The sequence below is a fragment of the Carassius gibelio genome, chromosome A15 (assembly GCF_023724105.1).
Source record: "Carassius gibelio isolate Cgi1373 ecotype wild population from Czech Republic chromosome A15, carGib1.2-hapl.c, whole genome shotgun sequence".
Classification (NCBI taxonomy): Eukaryota; Metazoa; Chordata; class Actinopteri; order Cypriniformes; family Cyprinidae; genus Carassius; species Carassius gibelio.
Window position 1 is genome coordinate 401,824 of NC_068385.1, and position 22,510 is coordinate 424,333.

At 37.4% G+C, this 22,510-nt stretch overlaps 2 protein-coding genes and 1 non-coding gene across 3 annotated transcripts; 2 read left to right on the top strand and 1 right to left on the bottom strand.

Moving 5' to 3' along the window:
* Window positions 1-1,388: 1,388 nt before the first annotated feature.
* Window positions 1,389-5,504, top strand: LOC128029477 (ADP-ribosylation factor-like protein 5C). The gene is made up of 6 exons (XM_052617284.1): window positions 1,389-1,794; window positions 3,108-3,168; window positions 3,248-3,395; window positions 3,537-3,620; window positions 4,559-4,710; window positions 4,837-5,504. Exons 1-6 carry the CDS (start codon window positions 1,749-1,751, stop codon window positions 4,883-4,885), a joined length of 540 nt encoding a protein of 179 aa, XP_052473244.1. The 5' UTR covers window positions 1,389-1,748; the 3' UTR covers window positions 4,886-5,504.
* A 2,568-nt stretch (window positions 5,505-8,072) lies between these two features.
* On the bottom strand, window positions 8,073-8,144 carry trnac-gca (transfer RNA cysteine (anticodon GCA)). The gene has a single exon. It is a non-coding gene; the product is annotated as a tRNA-Cys (tRNA).
* A 2,657-nt stretch (window positions 8,145-10,801) lies between these two features.
* LOC128029494 (LIM and SH3 domain protein 1) lies at window positions 10,802-22,504 on the top strand. The gene is made up of 7 exons (XM_052617301.1): window positions 10,802-11,045; window positions 14,724-14,818; window positions 18,349-18,433; window positions 19,802-19,909; window positions 21,398-21,488; window positions 21,575-21,693; window positions 21,771-22,504. The coding sequence occupies exons 1-7, from the start codon at window positions 10,977-10,979 to the stop codon at window positions 21,942-21,944; spliced, it is 741 nt and encodes a 246-aa protein (XP_052473261.1). The 5' UTR covers window positions 10,802-10,976; the 3' UTR covers window positions 21,945-22,504.
* Window positions 22,505-22,510: the final 6 nt, after the last annotated feature.

The window sequence follows — 22,510 nt, forward strand, 5'->3', positions numbered from 1 at the left end:
CGGACAGCTTATGAATTAATAATGACATCATTTTCTTTATTACCTTTCATTTGTTTCGTAGCTTGCAAAATATGACTGCACAATCTGGAAATTGTAATCATGCATGAGAAATATTTTCTTCCTCCTTTGTGTCTGAACACTGAAACATCTTGCCTGAACCACAAACAGTTTCTGTTCACAAGTGGGTATATGAAAAAAAAAAAAAAAAACATCACACAAAATTTGGAGCTCAAACACACTTGCCCTCTTTGAATACATACCTCTTCAGCCAAGCATTCACATAATGAATCTCAGGCCCACCCTTGTTAGATCGGATAAAAGTCACAAACATATTTTTGAATTAAATGTTATGAACAGCAGCTATTCTAATTATTTTCTATTTGTCTCTCTGTTCCTACCCTGGGATCCCATCTCGAGGTATACACCAGCTGCAGCGTGGATCCAGCCTCATAGAAAGACTTCAGGTGACCCAAAACTAGGGTGACCTGTGACCATATTTTAATTTTCAAAAAAGAGGCCAGTGGGGGCAGGATGCAGACCAGATGTGGTCCAGATGTGTGGATGACGCTCAACCACACTCATGCATTTGTACGATGGTGTGAATGCAGTCTGTGCATGCATGCTTCTGCTCTTCCTGTAGATGTTCTCACATTGTGTCACATTATTCCACATACCCATGACATTTAAGTCGGCTACCCAAAGTGATCAAAACACAGGCTCATACTGTGAAAACAGTAGTCCTCAGGTGTGAGCGTGAGAAACCTGATTCAGCTCAAAACATTCTAAGAAGACAACAGGAAACTCATCATGCTCCGATCACATTAAGATGAACAGAAACAGCAGAACACATGACATTATGGAAACAATGTGGTTTTATCACTTGCTATATTCTGGTGATAATATGGTTAGATTTTTTTTTAAGCTATAACTTTTCAAATCATTATACTACAGTTGATAATATTGCTATGGTTTTTGTTGTTTTTCTTTCTTTCTCTGAATGATTTCTGGTTGTATGAGGGTTGATAAAGAATCTCAGAAGCCCCTGAGGTGAGAAGAAAATGTCAAGTAAGGTTATTGATTTGTCACCTATGTAAGGCAACATCTGGTTTTATATCAGAAGCAGATCACGTGACAGAAAGGAAACTCGTCTGTTATTGTGGTCAATTTATGCCTGTTGTGAGAGTCCAGGGAATTCCGTGGGCTGTCTTTTGCTTTCTGATAATACTTCCTCTCAAATTCCCCTGTAATGCGAAAATAAAACGCCACACTTACCAGAGCACACCCCGCCCCGTTCCAAACACGGGCATAGGGAACAGTGCGGAGATCTACGTCATCGCCGTGGGCATCCAATGAGGATTTGTCGTTTAGAATAACGTAACGTTACCCTGAAAGGCGTGACACGGCCTCTGCGTCATTAACCATCGTTAAAATGGGCAGAAACGGAAAATACGACAAAATCCCGTATTCCGGCCTGATTTAACGTATCACAGCGGAGGGATCATTAGACAGACACTCAGGGAAATACTCTTTTAAGGTTTCGACCACAAGTTTGGGCATCTTTACGAACTGTTTGACAATACAGAGCAACACTGTCGGTCGCCTGGATCCTTTTTTTGACGTAACGTTTACTGTGAAGTATTCACAGCCCAGATTTAAATAATCAAAGGAAGCAGATCAACTTCACTTCAGCGATCAGAGAACCTGGTGTGATCGATTGACCAAACCGAGCTTTTAAATCCACTTCGGGAATGGGGCTGCTATTCGCCAAACTGATGACTGTGTTCGGAGACAGAGGTGAGCTTTTTAAGCGAATTTACAAAAGGATGTGCTTTATTATTATTATTATTCTGCTTATTTGGCAAGTTACGTATTTTTTCAACGTTTAATATGATATTAAATGGGCTTGTTCGAATAACTGTATGGTTTTACTTGTTTTAACATTAACCGAGTAACGTTAACATTGTCCTTAACGTTAAGTTACTCTAATATGGCTTTTACAATACGACTTCTTAATGGTTAATGTGTTTTCAAACTCTGGATGGCCATTGTGAAATCTTGTTTAATATTTCAGCTTAACAATTATAAAACAGTCGACACTTTTAGCCCTGGATTATGAAACTGTGGTGTTGTCAAAGGTATTCAGAAGCGATTTGAATAACGCGAGCTGTTTATAGCAGTCTTTAACCAATCACGAACGGCCTCCGCTCGATATCATTAAATATTCATTAGCTCTGTTTGTCTTCTGAAACTTTCACGCGCTGGTTAAACTATCGAAAATCGGACTTCTGTTTGTACTGCATGTTTCAAAAGAATTAGGATTTGACATTCACTTAAAACATCCACAGATGGATATACAGAGTTCAAAACAGTCACATTGGTTGTACTTTTTAGTTCGATCAATACCACATAAATAACTGTACAGTGTGAATCTTCGAAACTAAATTAAGTTACTGAACCAGGATCAAATATGAATAGTGTTTGAAATGTGACGCAAGATTAATCAGGGTGAATATTTTTATATGTGAAAGGCCCATTTAAGTGGCACTAATAACAAGTCTTTGACATACATGTTTGTGCAAGTCTGTGTTAGGATGTTCTGTTCTGTCTGTACGCATGTCAGATAAGATTGCACAATACAAGCCAGTGAGGTTCAAAGATCGCAGGAGTTTTGCTTACTTGTAGTTTATTCTGCACCAATTTACCCAACTTTTCTGAACTTTGTTAAACCTGAACAGAGATCGATCACTGAACGCCGTATTCTTAGAAATGCATTACAGGGATGTCTATCAGGTTGATGTTATCAGATGACATTGTCATACAGAACAGGTTAAACGAAGTCCGATTAAAACATGTTTGTGTATGTGTACTGTGTTCATGTTTTTCTATCCTGGTGGGGACTTAAAAGCTGAATGCACACTAAAACAAACAAGCTTATAAATCATACAGAATGAGGGGTTTTTGCCTGTGAGGTGTAAGGTTGGTGTAGGGCAAGATAAAATACAGTTTGTACAGTATAAAAACCATTACGCCTATGGAGAGTCCCCAAAAGGAACTGTAAACCAGATGTTTGTGTGTGTCCACTGACATTCTGCTTTTTCTCTTTTTAGAACACAAAGTCATTATTGTTGGTTTGGACAATGCCGGAAAGACCACCATCCTCTACCAGTTGTAAGTGTTTATCTGTTTGTTGTTACATGTTACGTGTTTCCTCTCAGCTTTTGAACCTCATGTACATTATTCTTTCCAGTTTAACAAAAGAAGCCGTGCAGACTTCTCCCACAATTGGCAGCAATGTAGAGGAAATTGCAGTAAAGAAAACACGCTTCCTCGTCTGGGACATTGGTGGTCAGGAGAGTCTCAGAGCTACCTGGAACTCATATTATTGTAATACAGAGGTGTGTGTCATTAACCTGCATGCCTTTCTAATGTGACAATTGTAATGATGTCTTTCTCCACTGTTTAAAGTCAGATACAATATATTATTGTCAATGTTGTAGACTTATAAAATGCCTATTTTGCCTCTCTAATTGTAACAGATTGTCATCCTGGTTGTTGATAGCACTGATCGAGAACGCCTGACTGTAACTAAAGAGGAACTTCATCACATGCTTGCACATGAGGTTAGTTTGCATTCACCTGCTTCATGACACCGTTGTTATGAATATTTCATGATTGGTATTTCATGCTCTTTGCATGTCTAGTATCATGGTCTGGGTTTAATAAAAGATCTTCATTTGGTTTGCTTTTCCATCTAACATTTATATTTTATTTTCTATCAGTAAAAAAAACTCTCTCTCTCTCTCTCTCTCTCTCTATATATATATATATATATATATATATATATATATATATATATATATATATATATATATATATATATATATTTATATATATATATATATATATATATATATATATATATATATATATATATATTTTTATATATATATATATATATATATATATATATATATATTTTTATATATATATATATATATATATATATATATATATTTATATATATATATTTTTATATATATATATATATATATATATATATATATATATTTTTATATATATATATATATATATATATATATATATATATATATATATATATATATATATATATATATATATATATAATATAAAGTTTTAGTTTACAATGATATAACCCTGGTTTAAAAAGCCATTTTTTTCCATGTGAAACCATAGATATCCATTTGATAGGGGGAAAAAATAATAAGTATGGCATGTTTTCTACTTTTTTTAAACTAAATTGACATGCTTTTATTTTATTTTATTTTTTCATATATATTCACCAATATAACAAGAACCAGCAATATTAACCTACATGTATTTGATTGAAAATATTTTAACGTTATTAAAATTTAATCTAGGGACATTTTAAATGGGCAAACAAATGATTGAATCAGGCTTTTAGGGTCAGGTTAGGCCAGCCTAAGTGAGTCTAGCCCTAGTCTTAACTGTTTTGAACATTATATTTTATTGTCGAAAGTTAAATTTCATTCTTTCTCCTCTTCATGTGTCCACACAGGAACTGCAGAACGCATCCGTGCTAGTTTTGGCGAATAAGCAGGACATGAAGAACAGCATGTCTGCTGCAGAGATCTCTCAGAGTCTGACTCTCGGCTCGCTCAGCGATCACTCCTGGCATGTCCAGGCCTGCTGCGCCCTCACTGGAGAAGGGTATGTGTGTTTTTAGGCTGTGTATGTTTATCTGTGTGTTTTGCATGTTTAAGATGTTTTCAAGTCCTGATCTGAGTGAAAGCCTATCTAATTAGTGTGTAACCACCTCTTTCTCTTCCCCTACAGTTTACCAGCCAGTCTAGATTGGATGCGCTCCCGTGTTGTGGCGAATTAGTCCAGCAACAGTCCTTCTCAAACCTCTGAAACTGCTGAAAGAGAGATAAGGCCCACTTAAGACTTTGATCCAGCTATCAGTGCCTCTGTCTGAGTAATCTTCAAATACTGAATCCCGGAGGAATGCACTTCATCCACTTACTCTGGATACCAGAACAAGCCTGGAGACTCTTTCTGTGTGTGTGTGTGTGTGTGTAAACATTTGTGTTTGTACATGATGTGACTCCGTTCTAGAGGTCCATGTGTTTACATTACAGACCTCTGAAATGATCTGACCTGATCATGATGTGTCGGTGCCACTGTATTGACCTCTGGATGTGCTGACCGCTCCACTTCTCGCGTGGAGTTGTTGTCTACAGTCATCCATCTGAAAGGGGTGGGGTGATGGTTCACATACCCGTACTGATTCACGATGAGCCGCTAAGCTATTGAACAAGCATTACTTGAAGTATTTAAAGGGAATTGATTTGTATATGTTGTACAGATGTGTGCATGCAGAATGGAACATGTTCGAGTATTTTTATTTTATTTTATTAAGTAAACTGGATGTTCATAGTATGTTTTCTTATATAATTTTGTACAAAAACATTTTGTACAAATAAAAAAGCTACTAAAACACACCTTTGTCTTTGATAAATATATTTAGCTGTATATGTATAACTGTTGAGTAGGTAAAATAAAGGTGCAGACCAAGTGAGATAAAGACAAGAAAGATCAAGCAGAAGCTTACTACAGCTCAATTTGCATTTATCTTTCAGATGATAATCTGTCCCCTCCTTTTGTAGATCCGTATGCTAATGAATTTGTTCTTAATGATTACTTTAAGACTTAAAACTAATGAAAGACCTGAATATGTATTTGTAAGGCATGTTTAGCGCATTTTGATTTGCATATGCATTAAGGAAGATGTCATTGTCAGTGGACATTCTGTAACCAACATTTTATTTTAATATAGGTTTCTAAATAACTAGTTTTTTACTCCTTACAAAGGTGAGGTCTAATCCGCACCCTTTTATGGGTGATGTACTAAACTCAAATCTTTATAAGACCTCAAATAGATTTTCTAGGTTTTAGAATGGTGCAAAAGTCAAAATACATTTTCTTATCTATTAGTATACATTAGTCTAAGAAAATAAGTATAATAATTTTATTCTATTTGGATCAGAACAATATTTTTATGCCTAGACATGTAGATTCTAATATTACTGTAGCTAATAATGAAACTCTTCATGGCTACCTCTGATACAGTGAGGAACTCGATAGTTAAAATGATGGAGTGAAAAATTCAATACAATAACATATAACTTTGAATGAGTTTTATCAGTGCAGCTTGAAGAAATACTTTGGGGTATTCGCGTAGCAATCCATTGTTCAGAATATCAGATCTGCAGGCTCAGGATCATCTACTGATATTTAATGATGCCATGCTTTTAATAAACTCCTTTATTGGGATGAGCTACTGTGAACATGACTACATGAGTAGCACATCTTGTCAAGGACCAAAAAAATAATAATATCAGGATATACTTATTCCTTACAGATGTGAGTGACACACCTTGCTAAATATCAACTTGGACAATTTCTATTGGGAAGCGCAAATTGCGATAAAATAAATAAATTATATAATTAGTTTTATTTTTATTCCAACGATAATTTCTAAAGTCACAATTTAGCAAAAGTAAAATTGAAAAAATGAGAGAAAATGGCAATTCATTTATGAAGTGGGTCATCAGGATGTAGGCCTGTCAATCACGCGTTTCCGATGTAGTTTACAGTTGTAGGAATTTGGATGGTGCTAGAACGAGTTAATCACACAAAGCATGAGGAAACCAACTTCCATTAAAACATTCTTCTGTGATTACATTTTACAAGATCGTTACCGTAAAAGCTGGAATACAAGACATTTACAGTACCTGACTTCAGTCCGGATTCCCGAGAAGTCGATGTATTGGTGGTTAATAGATTTAACAGAAAATCTCAGTGCGTGATGATGACTCCAAGTTTTAAGTTGTTAATATATAAAACATCATATCAAACGTATGGGAAGCCAATATATACTTGAGCCAGCCCTAGCCGATGTACCTAAACCTATAGTTGACAAAACCAATGTATGTCAACCAATAGTTTTGACATTTACGCAATATTTCCTGAATGGCTTCCCATAAACAAGGTTTTGGAACCGGTTTTATTTTTGCAACAGTTTCGTTTGTCACCTACATTCTATGTTAGTCACACGCGTGTCTCTTTGCATCCAGGCGCGTGTTTCTACGTGAGTGTGTGAGTGTGTGTGATCAACTTGGTGGTGTGTGGTCCTCAGTCGTTTATGATGCTCGTCCAGTTTTTACAACGTCGACAAGTGTGTAGTGCATGTTTTCTAATCTTTTATGATCTATTTTTAAATCGATGTGGATTTTAAGTCGTGCACTGTATTCCAGCCTTTAAATTTATAAACAAAAACCTCTATATAGATAGATTATTACTGAGCTGTAGTCTGTACTGTCCTCAATAACGAACATAGCCAAATGACTGCAATATTCCGATTACTGTGGTTTGGTCACACCTATAGGTCATGCTAAAGAAAAGAAAACATGATTTAAACAGAGATTAGTGACCATGTTATAAAATGTCTATTTGTGTTATTCACACCTTCCATCAGATGCCAGATGATTAGTTCTCTGATGTGTTTCACTTTGTTTGGGGCGACATCTAGTGGCCAAGTACACAACTACATGCAGTCCACTTCAAATACAATAGATATTTTGATTTCATGAGACTTTCATCATATTAAGTTGGGCGTCAATTTTAATAACTGCATGTACCTCAGTGAGTTTGCTCAGTTATCCTTTTTATAAGTCAGTTTATCCTGTGCAAACCTTCATATACTTTCATTGTAATCTTACTGTTGTACTTGTTGGCCTAAACAAGCAACAGTTAAGAGTTTCAAAAATCTTTACGTAAAATCTAAGTGAGAGAGACAGAGGGCGCGAGCGGGAAAGGGATTAACAGCTTCATATAGCCATGAATTAACTACAGATCAGTTTGTATTGTAATCAGGTGTCTGTCTTTATTATTGCAAGGTGATAGTCATTGCAGGTGACACACGTCCGGCCTATGTTATCACCAAACTTTCTTGGAAAACCCACTACTAGAGGGGTTCATAGTTCATATTTACCTGGTCTGGAAAAAACAGGGGGCACCCGGATTTGAACCGGGGACCTCTTGATCTGCAGTCAAATGCTCTACCACTGAGCTATACCCCCACCTGCTAATTTGAGCCACAGGTGATGTTTTCTCAGGTTACTCATGTGAGATGTGTATATAATGGGCGTGTCTACAAGTGTGAGTATTTGTTTTGTAAAATACAATAATGACCAAAGTTTCGGCAATGACATAAATGTTGTGCGTTGCAAAGTTCGTTGCTTAAACTGTTGTGGTGTTCATTCACATTTTTTCTAGATTATTGTGTAAAGTGAACAGATGCATTGTAAATAATTGCTAAAAGCTTAATTGGCCAAAATATTAACTTTTAAAAATCACTGTTTTTGGATCATGACAGAGTAGCTAAAATTAATTTTCTAATCATATCAGCAGCACATGTGAAAGTGTGAATGAGTAATAGTCATGTTAGTCACTATAAGACTAATTAGATTGTAAGAGCAGAATGATTGCTATAAAAGGACGGAGGAAAAACTTGTTAGCAATGGTTACCTCCAAATAAACACGTGCAGGTTCAGCCATCATTGCTTTGCATCAAAATGGCCTCACATGCAAGGAAATTGCTACAAAGAATATTGCACCTTAAAGATGCATTTACCGGATTGTCAAGAGCTTCAAGGAGAGAGGTTCGACTGCAGTGAAGTCTTCAGGACATCCCAGAGTGTCCAGCGAGCACCAGGACCGTCTCCTCCTGAGGAGTCAGCTACAGAATCGTGTCTCCAGCAGTGCAGAGCAGTGTAAAACCTTGGCAGCAGGTTTGTGTGAGACACACAGTGAGGCCAAAACATTTGGACAACAGCCTGATATCAAGAAAGACAGCAAAAAAGCATCTTCTCTCTAAGAAAAACATCAAGGACAGACTGAAATTCTGCAAAAAAGTACAAGGATTGTACTGCAGAAGACTGTTGCAAAGTTATTTTCTCTGAAGCTCCCTTCTGACTGTTTGGGACATCTGGACAAAAAAATAAAAATAAATAATTGGATCAATTGTTGGGAGAAGAAAAAGTTAATACTGCCATGAGTTCTGGGTTGTGCCAACAGTGAAATATCCTGAGATCATCCATGTGTGGGGTTGTTGAGTGGGCTCTCTCATAATTCTGCCCAAAAACACTGCCATGAATAAAGAATGGTATCAAAACTTCCTGAAAGAGTGACTTCTTCCATCGATCCATGAGCAGTTTGGTGATCCATGCGTTTTCCAGCATGATGGAGTCCCATTACCAAAGTGAGAGTGATAAAGAAGTGGCTTGAAGATCAATACACTGAAATCGTTTCTGTGGCCAGGCAACTCCCCAGATCTCAATCCCATAGAGAACCTGTGGTCAGTCCTCAAAAGGCGAGTGGACAAGCAGAAGCCCACAAATTGTGATTAACTCTGAGGAGTAAAAAGGCATGAATGGATCTCCATCAGTCAGGATTTGGCCCACAAGCTAATATCCAGCATGCCAGAGTGAACTGCAGAGGTTATGAAGAACCATGGTCAACACTGTAAATAATGTTTTTTTTTGCCAATAAAAGCCTTTAAAACGTATGATATGATATGCTTATCATTGTTTTTCAGTATATCATAGAAACATGGAAAAATAATTGACAAATATTAAAGCAGCAAACTATTTTTTTCAAGCAGAGGGTCTGGGGCTGGTTGTCATACATTATCCTACAGAATATATCAGCATTGGTCACTAAATGTTTTTTTAATAACCTTTATAAATTTAGAACATTTAAATCTTATGGCAACTATAAAATTGTGACATTTATGAAACACCCATGTCCAGAAATAAATATCCGTACACAGTTGACATGTTTATCAATGAATGTATGTCAGCATGGTGTTATTGAGTTCACGTGTTTAGCCAACAGCTATAACAAAAATATAGTGCAATTTAAATTATAGTTTGGAGACAACACAAGTTTGTCTAACAGACAATAAACATATTGTGACAACTTCCCTGTGTGACAGCTAGCCCCAGCCTCCACTACAACAGGAATATACAAATGAAAATATGCATGTGTTATAGTGAAGCTAATTAGCTTTGCAGACATCGGAGCAATACGTTTACTTAACATTGAGCTATACAATTTACTGAATCTTGATTATAACAAAAACAAAACAGATGTCAATAGGATGAAATGAAACGCTCATGTGGGCCTATTTTCGCTGAAATGTTTGTAACGTTAGTCGCACATTTAGCCACCAGGTGTCGCTCGAACAAAGGGCTACAAAACTGAAAACGTTACGCTGAAGTATTTTTGGCGCATCCGATTCGAAACTCAATGGTGTTTCTTTGCTTTGGATAGAATGTGAACGGCTTGTGTGAAAACTGATTTACATAAAGTGCAGCAAAGACGCCACTAGGTTAAAAGTGCTCAGTCGTTTTAGTATTATTCTAAGTTTGAATATGTTGAATGCACCTCACTTTAAAACTGTTATCAGTGTTTATTCTAAAAGGTGATAGTTTGAATGAATAGGCATTGTGAGGGCAGGTACACTCCCAATATGTCTATCTGTAATTATCGGTTTTTGATTTTGGGTTTAAAGCAAACTGAAAATAAACGCAATTTAAGATCGTCTATAGCCATTGAACTCATGAGGAAGACGTCTCTTTCACTTCAAATGATAAAGAATTCGAGAACTATTCGAGAGTGAAAGAAAGGCTTCCGCCGAGGGCCCTTGCTTACCTCAGCACGGGGGCGCGCAGCAGGATACAGCGGCAGTGCCGTGAGCGCGCCTTCCGTGTCTGATTCGTTCGCTGACAGCCAGCGGCGCGAGCTGGTCTTATTAACGGCTAGTGATCCACACCTCAAGTGTTATCAACCCTATTGTGCTCCGCGGATCGTTTCCTCATCTCATTCCGAAGCCGTACAATTATTTCGAGATGAATCCACTGTGTAGCAGATGTGACCGAGTGGTGTATCCCACGGAAAAAGTGAATTGCCTTGACAAGGTAAGGCTAAGCGAAACTTAGCATACGCTAGCACACCTTACACCTATGACTAAGAGAATGGGGTAACGTTATACATGGTTTAGGCTGTGTATAATATAGATTAAAAAAAATTTGTGTTTCAAAGAGACCATTTCCGATGTGGTGATTAACGCTATCAGGAATGTGGGCATAGCGGAAATGTGTCAGCGAACGAGCTAGTAATGGAAAGCCTTTGATTGTGCTAACTTCACTTCACGCTACAAGTTGTCTATCGTTTGTTCAGTTTTCTCAGTGTGAATATCGTGTGATATCGACAGAAATGTGCGGCGGAGTCGTTATTTTTCAAACCAACGGCTGCTCGGTCGCGAGGAGGAGGTGGTTTGTTTATGACGTGTCAGTCTGTCCTTAGGGCGACATGGACGGACCCGAGAAAACCCCAAAACAGCCGAAGTCGTGTCAAAAGCTAACATTTCTTGGCGCGAATATTGCACCCTTACAGTAACCGGTTTGGTGGTGCACGATCTCGTTTTTGTTATCCAGCCAGGTTTGCAGATGTGCAACTTTGCGGGTGTATAACGAGGCCTGTATATATATATAAATATAAAAACATGCGATTTAAGGGAAAATGTTGCATGCATTCACGAAATTCTAGTCGGGCCTTGCATTTACTCGATGTGCACATCTATACAACATGTTTACCAATTGGTCAGAGGAAGTGTTTGGTGCTCGACACGCTTGTGAAATCTTTTATATTCAGACCCAACCCCCTCTTAACCCATATCCTTATCGCTCTCGTTTTGAGTGTGGCGAAATCTTGAGTTTTTGAATTGCTTTAGATGCTCCAAAGGGTGGGGTCGTCGTCTTCTATTTTCATGCAGCGCAAGAATTTGAGAAACTGGGGCGCCTGTAATTGACGTTAAAAGCGCATTAATCGATTGGCCTTGAACGAGGCAGCTTGAGGAGTGACCATACAGACCTAAAGTGCGTTCATGAGACGTGCAGTTTATGTGCAAGTAAACGTGGGGGGCGTTTGGTGGCACATCTCCCACAAATGTTGTCAAAAACAGCACTGACCCCACACACACACACAAGTTGGTTCCCATTCATTGCCTGGAGGAAAGGCTTCGAATAAGTTGCTTCTTACTGTTGTTTTGTTGAGGCATGTCGACGCTTTCCTCGGCTTGAAGAGAGGCCAGCCATCGCTTGTCATTGTGCTTCAGCATCAGCTGTCACTCTGGAGAACACCTCTGAAGAACCGCACCCAGGAGAGGTGGTCTAGGGCTAGTACTCAGTGGCAAAAATAATATTTACTCTTTCTCATATTGTTCCAAAAGCATTGGAATTATTATTATTTTTTTTTTTTTTTTGGCGTGGCACACAGAAAGAGAAGTTTAGTAAAATGTCCAGCCAGCCATTTTCCAGACAATAGCAGTGGATAGTGACTGTCAAGCTTGACTAATCACTGTAAAATAATAACTATGTTTTTTTTTTTCATTCGCTCGTTCGCTTAGGAACAAATACTTTTTTTTTTCAGCTTTAGGGGGTGTTAAATTTATCAAACATGGCAGTAAAGATATTTATAATGTTACAAAATATTTTAATTAAAAACTGTTATTTTGAACTTTGTTCATCGATTAGTCCTGAATTTGTCTTTTATCACAATTTCCAAAAAGTTATTAAGCAGCCTAATTGTTGTCAGCATTAATACTAATAAGAAAAGTTTCTTGAGCAGCACATAAGCATGTTCGATTGATTTCTGAAAGATCATGTGACCCTGAAGACTGGAGTAATGGTCATCACAGGAATAAATTACATGTTAAAATATATTAAACTAGAAAACAGTTATTTTAAATTGTAATAACATTTCACAGTTTTATTGATTTACAATGTTTTTGAATAAATGCAGCCTCAGTGAGCGTAAGATGGATGAGATCATTTCATAATGCTTTATATTTATCCATTAGTAAAATACTGTGCACTAAACTATTGTAAGCTATTTTTAATATATAGTCTACAATAATGATTCCATTGTAATGCACAAGGAATCTTTTGTACCTCTCTACAGATCCTCCCTCTTGTGTTTCTTCTTTTCTGTTTTCTTATTATTTCTTCTTTTCTAACCCCTTGGCAACAGAATAAATACCTTAAAAGCATTGTGAGGTAAGTGTTTGGTTTTTTTTGTTTTAGGTATATTTATGGTTCTGAACGGAATCTGCTCAAGTGTTTGCTAGCAGCTTCCTCTCCCTGGTAGTGCAGAACAGATGCATGATTTTGTTGCTCACATGCACATGTAATCAGCTACTACATTTCAGCTGACTGGTAAGAAAGTGTTGGATTTAGAAAGACAAAAATACCATCTAAATTATACGCATTGCAGTTAGCACGCTTGACTGGCTGCATAGATGGAATGTAGGGTAGCGGGTCAGGTCAGTCCCCCCAGTCCGTTTTCTGTGTGTGAGTGTGTGTGTGTGTGTGGTCTCTTATCACTGAAAAACTCCCGATGTCAACATTAACTAAGGATGCTTGTAATCAAAGTCTGCCATAAATCACAGCTAAATACTTGAGTATTTAGCTATTATTTCTCGTCATTTTTTGTTTGATTATGGATAATTCTTTCTGTTTTTTCCTTATGTTGCTAGAAGCTGAGAAAATGGTGATGTAACTCATTTAGTAACCACTTGATAACCAGTGTGAACCAGATGAGTGTATATAAAATGTCTGTGCCAGAAAGTCTTTAAAATTGATGCTTTCACACAGAAAACAAAACCATGTCTTTACTTCAAATGGATGTGACCTCAAGTTGGGTTTCTTTTGTGTCACACGTGGTGCTGGTTCCTCTACTACTTTCCAAATGCTTTCAAAGAACAAGCACTCCATTGTTTTTTGCATTTAATTCTCAGAGTGACTTGCATAGATGGTGTAACGACCATAGTGACTGAATTGGTAACACTAATGCCGCGCTTACACAGAAATATCCAGAACAATTGTACCAGGAACTTTTTTCCCCAGTAACCGTTTTCCCCGGGGACCTGTTGCTTACTGCGTTTCCACTGCGGTCTAAATTACCAAGAAGATTAGTCAAATAGTCTGGTGGCGTGGGTCCGCATGCATTTCTCAATACAAATAATGCAAATTTCAGACTTGCATCCTCGGTAGTACGGACTTTGCAAGTTCGACTCGGGAGTGTGAACTCTCGCCGATGGGACGGTGCAAATCCAGTGATTCTGCAAACAGCAGCGTACTTGATATTCCTCATTGTATATTTACAATAAGACCAAATATGATATCAATTGCATGTTTTTATATTAATTTTAACATATAGATCAATTCAGTAAAGACCAAAAATTACCTGTTAGATTTCTCCAAAAAGAAATAATATCGTCTCTGAAATATTTTTAAATAGGCGCTGTCTTTATAAATAATTTATATTTACACTGAACTTTTTTTAGATCCTGGTTCCTGCGGTGGAAACACACCGGGTACCAGCCCAAAGTCCCTAGGTCCTGGGTAACGTTCCAGCGGTGGAAATGCGGCTTAAGGGATCTGAAGGAATTCATGTTATTTGACATCCAAATTTATCTAGCTTTATCTTTCCCAAGTCCACTGCAGACAGTTTCCCCATTTCTTTTGCATACACCTCCCAATACAAGCCCATTTTAAAGCTTTAATCCCTCATTCCTCTGTGTCCCTCTCTTTCAGTACTGGCATAAAGGATGCTTTAGCTGTGAAGTCTGTAAGATGACTCTAAACATGAAGAACTACAAAGGCTTTGAGAAGAGACCATACTGTAATGCGTAAGTATCTCTGCTCTCTGTGAGTTTTGTGCATATCATATGTCTGCTTTCATTGTGTCAATGTTTTTTTTTTGCTACATATTCCTAAAGTTGCCATGAAACAAATTAATTTCATTATGGTTCACTGTTACTGATCTGTTTAAAGGGTTAATTCACCCAAAAATGATAATTCTCTCATTAATTACTTACCATCAGGTCATTCCATAAGACCTTGGTTCATTGTTGGAACACAAATTAAGATATTTTTGATGCATTCTGACTATTGATCGACTGATATGTTGCCAAGGCTGAAATATCGGCTGATATTTGGCATTTTTTAAATATCAGCATATCACCAGACTTTTATTTTGACTGCACTGAGAAAGGCATCACCTGAGCGCACACAGCTCACATTCTCTATCTTGTTCGCTGTCATCGCTAACAGTTCTGTCTAATATGGATAGAAGTCTGTCTAATAATCAGATAGAACAGTTAATAAAAGGAATTAATATGTACAAAAACTATTGTAAAGATTGCTTTTATATTTTAAGTAATAGAAAGGCAAACATTATAACATTTTTCTTGTTTGCCATCAGCCTTAAGCAAATACGCATTTATATCATTTAAACAAATCTTTTTATGACTAATGAACATTTAATTTAACAAAATTTGCATACTTAGTCAAATCCAGCTGTGAGATCTTGTGAAGTGTACATTTTTATCTGTGTGATGGTCGATCCATGTGAATTGCATGCTTTAAACTCATCATTTAAAATTATGCTGCGCTTTATGCATTTACCCACTGTCATATTCATGTCATTTTCACTGTGTTGTATGTAAAATGAGTGTTACCCTGGCTTTATTTGAAAAATCAAGAAAACATTTTGATAAACAACTTTATTCAACACTTTGTCTCCTTCATGTCACCCTAGCGCAATTTTGGAGATTATCCACGGAACTATTTTCGTTCAGTGGCAAACCGTCAATGCCATTTGCAGCCCTATTTTAGTAAACCAAGATATTTAACAAGAACAAACATATACACAGATGTTGGTATATTAAGAATTAACTGAAGAGTGAAAATTGGGTTAAATATTAAAATGGAACCAGATACAATGCAAGGTTTCTAAAACAATGTCTGTTTGACAACTGGCTAACAGTCTCCAGTAGCTTGCTTGGGTTAAATTAAGATACCGGAAAAAGAGTGGCTCAGAAGAAAAGGAAGTTAGTACATTTTGAAGATACAAAATCAGACACATTACTCTTTTAAATGACGTTTTAAACTTTCAAAATAGACAGATGCATTAAGGAAGGAAACAGACAAGGCTTAAGCCAAGTCCTAGACTAAAATGCATGTCTGGGCTTTTTTATCTAAAAGAAACTTCTCTTAAATTATGTGCCACTGTCTCCAGATGCACACAATGTTATTTTCTAAGGCATGTTTATAAAAGATACTTAAATGTCCTAATTGAACTATGGCCTAATCCTGGCTTAACCCTAGCCCTGTCTGTGAAACCAGGCCATAACGCTGTATTTAATTGTTTCGGATTGTCATTTGTCTCAGTAAGTGTTAGTTGATCATGGAAAGGTCACATCCGCGGACACAGTAGTTGACTTGTGCATTCATTAGTGGAGGGAAATTCCTATTTTCGCAACAATGACCCATACATGCATACAGAAATGAGTTCACTTCTCTGGAATGAACTTCTGATCACTAAACGTCTTGTGAGTCGGATACCTCAGTTATAGCATTCCTGTTTTTAGAAGGTTACTATTCATACTTCAAGTTGCAGTGGTAATGCAGACCGCCAGGCCTGGCATGCTGCTTTAACATATCTAGAGTACATCCAGGAAGTCATGAAGACCAGCTGACATACAAAATATGCAAACACTTCCTTTCTGTGAGAACTGATGTATCTCAAGGTCCTTGTTTCCCATTCTCACATATTTCTGTAATTCACCAGGGATTTAGTCTTTATTTAGCAAATTATTTATTTCCGTTGCTCTGTGTAGATGTGCTTCTTTCACTGTTTACTACTCTGTCCTTATTACAAGGATCATCTATACTGATAGTATTGGCTTAAAATGGTAATTAGCAGATCTCATCACTCAACAGTACATTTTTCACGGCTGGTGCAGTCAGGAGTTTATATTTGTACTTTCCTGGACAGTTTATTTTTTCTCCATCTTTTAGCCCATCACAAGTAGTGTAAAAGTATTGTTTTGTTGTCGTCACGGTGTCTAAAAACATGACAGTGGGCAAACTGACAGTCCTAACACTTTATTTAATTAGGATGTTATGCAGTAATCAATAATACTTCATTTGAGTGGCTATTAAATAAGTTACAGAGCTGAATTGTAACCCTATCAAATTCGACCCATGTTAGCTAGATAGATAGCTTTACATTGATCATTTGTAATCAGTAGAAATTGTAGCAGTAGTGTATAACACATCACGCCAAACCAAAATTTGTGGTTATTTACAACATGAAACACATGATCAATAAATGTAAAGACAACGCAGCACTGGCCCAACAAGACAACTGGACCATCAGCCCATCAGTGTTATTATTTTTATTTCAATCTTTTTTTGTTATATGAAATAAAACTGAAATAAAACTAAATATTATATGAAAAAAATGTCCTTGAAAACTAGAAATGTTGTCCCAGCAACTAACTGCAATAAAATAATGTTTAGTTGAAGTACTAAAATTACTACAACTAAAAGTATATTTGAAGTCTTTAGTGTAGCTTTTTGACTTGGTGCTTGATCCGTCTGTATTTATTTAGACTGGTTTACAGAGCGTGTGTTGTATCATGTGGTGGTTGTCAGCAGCAACACTGTGTCTGTGTATTATACAGAGGTTTACTAAGCACTAAGTTTACCTTTGGTAACCAGGAACAGACTAGGTTTTGATGGGCTTGGTTGTTAATATGATTCATCTCCATTCTGAATCAGCCTGGTTATCTGCTTGTGGCACGCTGTATGTTGTTATATGGTTACATGATTAATAAACTATAATTAAATGATTAAGACTGTATTTAAAAATTATTACGACTTTATTGCCAAATATATCAGTTAATGTTGTAATAGTAATTTGTATTCTGTGTTCTACAGTTCTGTTATTTCTGGCTCTCTAATTGTGTGTTGCGTCGGATGATTGTGGTTGGGTTTGTCACTGTCATGCTAATTTTGTGTTGCGTTGGTCTGTGAAAATAGAACAAATAAACTGCCTTGTTTACACAAAGCTTAAATTACGCTCTTGTCTCTGCACTATCCCCGTACAAATCAGCTATAAGCAAATTCAGCCATTCACCTTCAGTCACTTATTCATGATCTTTGTCTTTAGCAGCATCACGGTTAAAGCATCCCAGTAGCCTTGAGAAGTCCTTGACTTGACCATTATAAAAATAAAATTAACCTTAATAGTTTCTATTAAAGGTTTTGCTTAACATTTGGAGACCAGCAATAATCATAACAATAAAAAAATACTGAAGATGTTTGCAAAAATGCTGATATTCACTGAAATGGTTCTGTGTGTGTATTTCAGACACTATCCGAAGACGTCATTCACCAGTGTTGCAGACACTCCGGAGAACCTGCGCCTGAAACAGCAAAGCAAGATGCAGAGCCAGGTATAACACGCCAGCATTCGCATACTCTCTCATCACTCGAATCATGTTTCTGTGGCATTAGTCAGTGCACTCCTCAGCGTGAAATAATACTAAAACAATGCATAAATCAAGTTATGATCATCTCCCAGGCCAGAAGTCCACCTGCACCCCCCCCCCCCCCTTCACACTGAGCATGTTTGATGTGGTCTGAGTCTGAGTACGATTGTTCCTGTCGCACCTTGCAGTGCCCTGCAGCATTGGTCTGGTTTCATACTACCCACTTGATTCTTTCAAACCCTGGTGCATTTGCATTCATCTGATGTCATCACAAACATATAGAACACATAGAAAATAGAAATCCAAATCCACAAACCCCTTGAGAACTATTATATATATTAGATAAACTGTTATCTATGCAACAAATATAATCCAAACATCATGACATTTGATTACATTTTCTCCATTTTTACAAATGTTGTATTGACTGCATTAGTAAAGATAAACCATTATTGCTATCTCTCTATTACTGTCAGGAAAAAGGAACAAACTAATAATTAAATTTATGGGAAATACAAGTTTATCAGTAGCTATCAACCGATCTTTGTTCCCAAAGTAGCCTTTACTGTGCAACAGCTTCATTGAGACTAGTTTGGAAAGGAAAGGAAAGGTGACTTGTGGCCAAGTATAGTGATCCATACTCAGAATCAGTTCTCTGGATTTCACCCATCCAAGTGCAAACACAGCAGTGAATTAGTGAAAAACACACACACACACTGTGAACACAACTGAAGCAGTGAGCAGCCAATGCTGCAGCGCCCGGGGAGCAGCTGGGGGTTCGGTGCCTTGTTCAAGGGTCTCACCTCACTCATGAGAGCGCTGGACATTCACTCCCCCCACCTACAATTCCTGCTGGACCTGAGACTCGAACCCTCAAACATTTGGTTACAAGCCTAACTATCTACCATTAGGCCATGACTGCCCTTTTACATGTTTGCAACCCTTGTTTGTAACATTACTTATTTTATTTTATGATTGTTTTTTTTTTAAATATATTATTTACTGTTAATTTATTGCTAGCTAATTACAAATTCAAAATAAAATAAGCAGGAAATGAAATGGTTCGTAATATTAAGTTTGATCTTCTGAGGTTCAAAATGAAAACCATTTCAATGGTATGCACCTGCTTTAACTGACCATTCATGTTTGAAGGCCTACTTACCCTGTGGAATGTGGAAAATGCCAAATGTTGTTTTTAGGATTATCCATTAACTAAGCTACATGTATGTTGATGTAATTTAAAGGCGGGAAGTATTCTTGTGGACCTGTTACACGTGAAATGAACCGTTATAGTAACTTGGATATTTGCTAATGTCTGTGTTTTTGTTGCAGGTGCTCTACAAGGAGGAATTTGAGAAGAACAAAGGAAAGGGCTTCAGCGCTGTGGCCGACACACCGGAGCTGCAGAGAATCAAGAAAACACAAGACCAAATCAGCAACGTAGGTCCAATACCGGTGGATTTCTCTCTTTTCACATATTACTCACTTTTCGTGCCTCGTATAATCTTTTTTTTTTTTAGCTGTTAAATTAGCTTTTTGTCTTGTGCTTCTCAACCTCTGTCTATTACTCTCCAACAAACAGTTTATCTTAATGTCCTATATTTGTTTATGAATTAATTGTCAACAAGAAGTAATAATTATTTGACCTTGATGGAGCATTTAGTCCCATCCTTCCTCTTCTTCTTTCACACCACACCTTTTCGCTGAAGTGTCTTTGCTGGTTGCCTGGTTACATTTGTCACCTAACTTCCTTTTTGCAATGTCATTTCCTGTGGGTTTGAAAGCAAGATAGCAATCCATTTTCTGGCTAAGGAGACACCTTGGGGATGGTGCAGGAATTACTATGAATTGTCACCCTGGCTCAGAATGAAGTTTAATTAAATTAAAACATCTTGCTGAAACCACCACTTTACAAAATGAACTGTTTTCTGAGTGGTTTAATGATGAGATAGGACTGCATCAGTATTTCTCATGCACTCTGTTTTTTTTGTTCCTCACCACAATTTCCTATAGTTAATTTTGTCTGAAGTGCTTGCACACAGAGCCCACTGCTGTGGAAGCCATTCATTCAGTTTGAGGGTGTGTCTGTAAAATGGACAGCAGTGTGGTTGTCTTCATTGTGCTCTATGATTGATTTTAGTACATCATACACTACTCTTAAAAGGTTTGTGTCAGAATTTAAAGACTGGAGTATTGACTGCTGAAAATTCAGCTTTGCATCACAGGAATAAATTACATTTTAGAATATATTAAAATAGAAAACTGGTATTTTAATTTGGAATACATTTTGGACTTTTTTTTTTACTGTGTGTTATTAATCAAATAAATGCAGCTTTGTTGAGTATAAGATTGAAAAACATAAATTCTTACAGACTCAATTTGCACAGTCACCTTTGGGGGGAAAAATTCTACATTTATACTACATTTATTTGTGCTTGTAATTGTCCTATAATCAGGGTTTTTCTGATGGCCTGATTGGAATTTTTTTTTTGTCCTGCCAACATTATTGGCTACATTACACATTATAATCCATTAAGAAAATGTTAATTAAATTTTTTTTTTTTTTACATTATAAAATGTTATAATTTTGTGTCAAAAAAATACAATTCAAATATTTAACTTTTTCTTTACAACAAATACTTTGCTGAGAATTTTTGCAGCTGTTATCTTCATGCTTCATATGCACAAATATTTGTTTGAAATTGATGTCATATGTTTATCATTTTCAACCTGTCTAACAGCTCCAAGACATCTGCTTTTAATAACAAATATTTCTCACAATTTCCAGTCATCCAGCTAAATAATCACTCACTTTGGTGACACATCTCACAGATTTCACAACATTAAGTACATCACAGAAAACTAAATGTTAATGTTTGCATGTATACTCATGCATGTCTGTTCTGACACACTGTCTGTGTGTTCTAGATTAAGTACCATGAGGAATTTGAGAAGACCCGAATGGGAGGGGAAGGCCCGCCTCAGTACCCACACTCACCTCAACAAAACACAACTCCAGGTACAACTCCATACTTGTCTGTGCTTCCGGATGATCATTATTAAAATCTCAATTTCCCACAAAATAAACCCATTTTTCTCTCATAGCATATCAACCCCCGGCAGCATCTCAGAACTATCACTATGAGCCTGAGCCTGCACCTGCACCTGCGCCTGCGCCTGCCCCTGTGCGTCAGGCCGCTGCCGCCCCTCCTCCCAGCTCTGGAGTAATGAACTCTCTTACACGCACTGTCCTTTACACTCCTTCTTTTCAAGTCCTTACTGTCCTCTGTTTGCGTTGCAGAAGCGCTACCGAGCGGTGTATGACTACACCGCAGCTGATGAGGACGAGGTGTCGTTCATGGATGGCGACATGATCCTGGATGTGCAGCAGATCGATGAAGGGTGGATGTACGGAAGAGTGGAGCGCACCGGTCAGCAGGGGATGCTGCCGGCTAACTATGTAGAGGCCATGTGAACAGAAGTCAGAGAAAGGGAAAGGGTGGAAATGAAAAAGAGGGGGTTGCGGCGGAGAGATGCAGATGATTAGCCGAGTGCCATCTCACCTTTCAAGATCTCATCTTTTTCCTCTTCTCTTTTCCTGCACTAACTGTCCTGTCAGGGGTCAGCCTCTATGACCCGCTCATGATCCAAAACAAACATAGTTCAGTACGTAATCATACACAGCAACAGCGCATACACGCACTCGCTTAAATAGTGAATGATTTACGACTTTCGCCCTTGTCTTTCTCGCTGTCTTTTGCTTTTGCTGTTTGTCTTATTAGTAATTGTTTCCTCAGTCCTGGAAAGGTGCTGTCACAAGTGGCACTTAAGTCTTAACAAGACTCGCGCACACACCGACCTTCAAAGTACATGACCACGCAGACCTTTAAAATATATTTGGTGCCTGCTTTAGAGTACTTCGCAGACATCTCAACACACTTATCTTCTCAGTTGCTCTGACAATTTGTGAAACAACCTGGTCCAAACTTACATATATAATATTATTCATTTTTTTCATATCTTGTTTGCAGCTTGTAATTG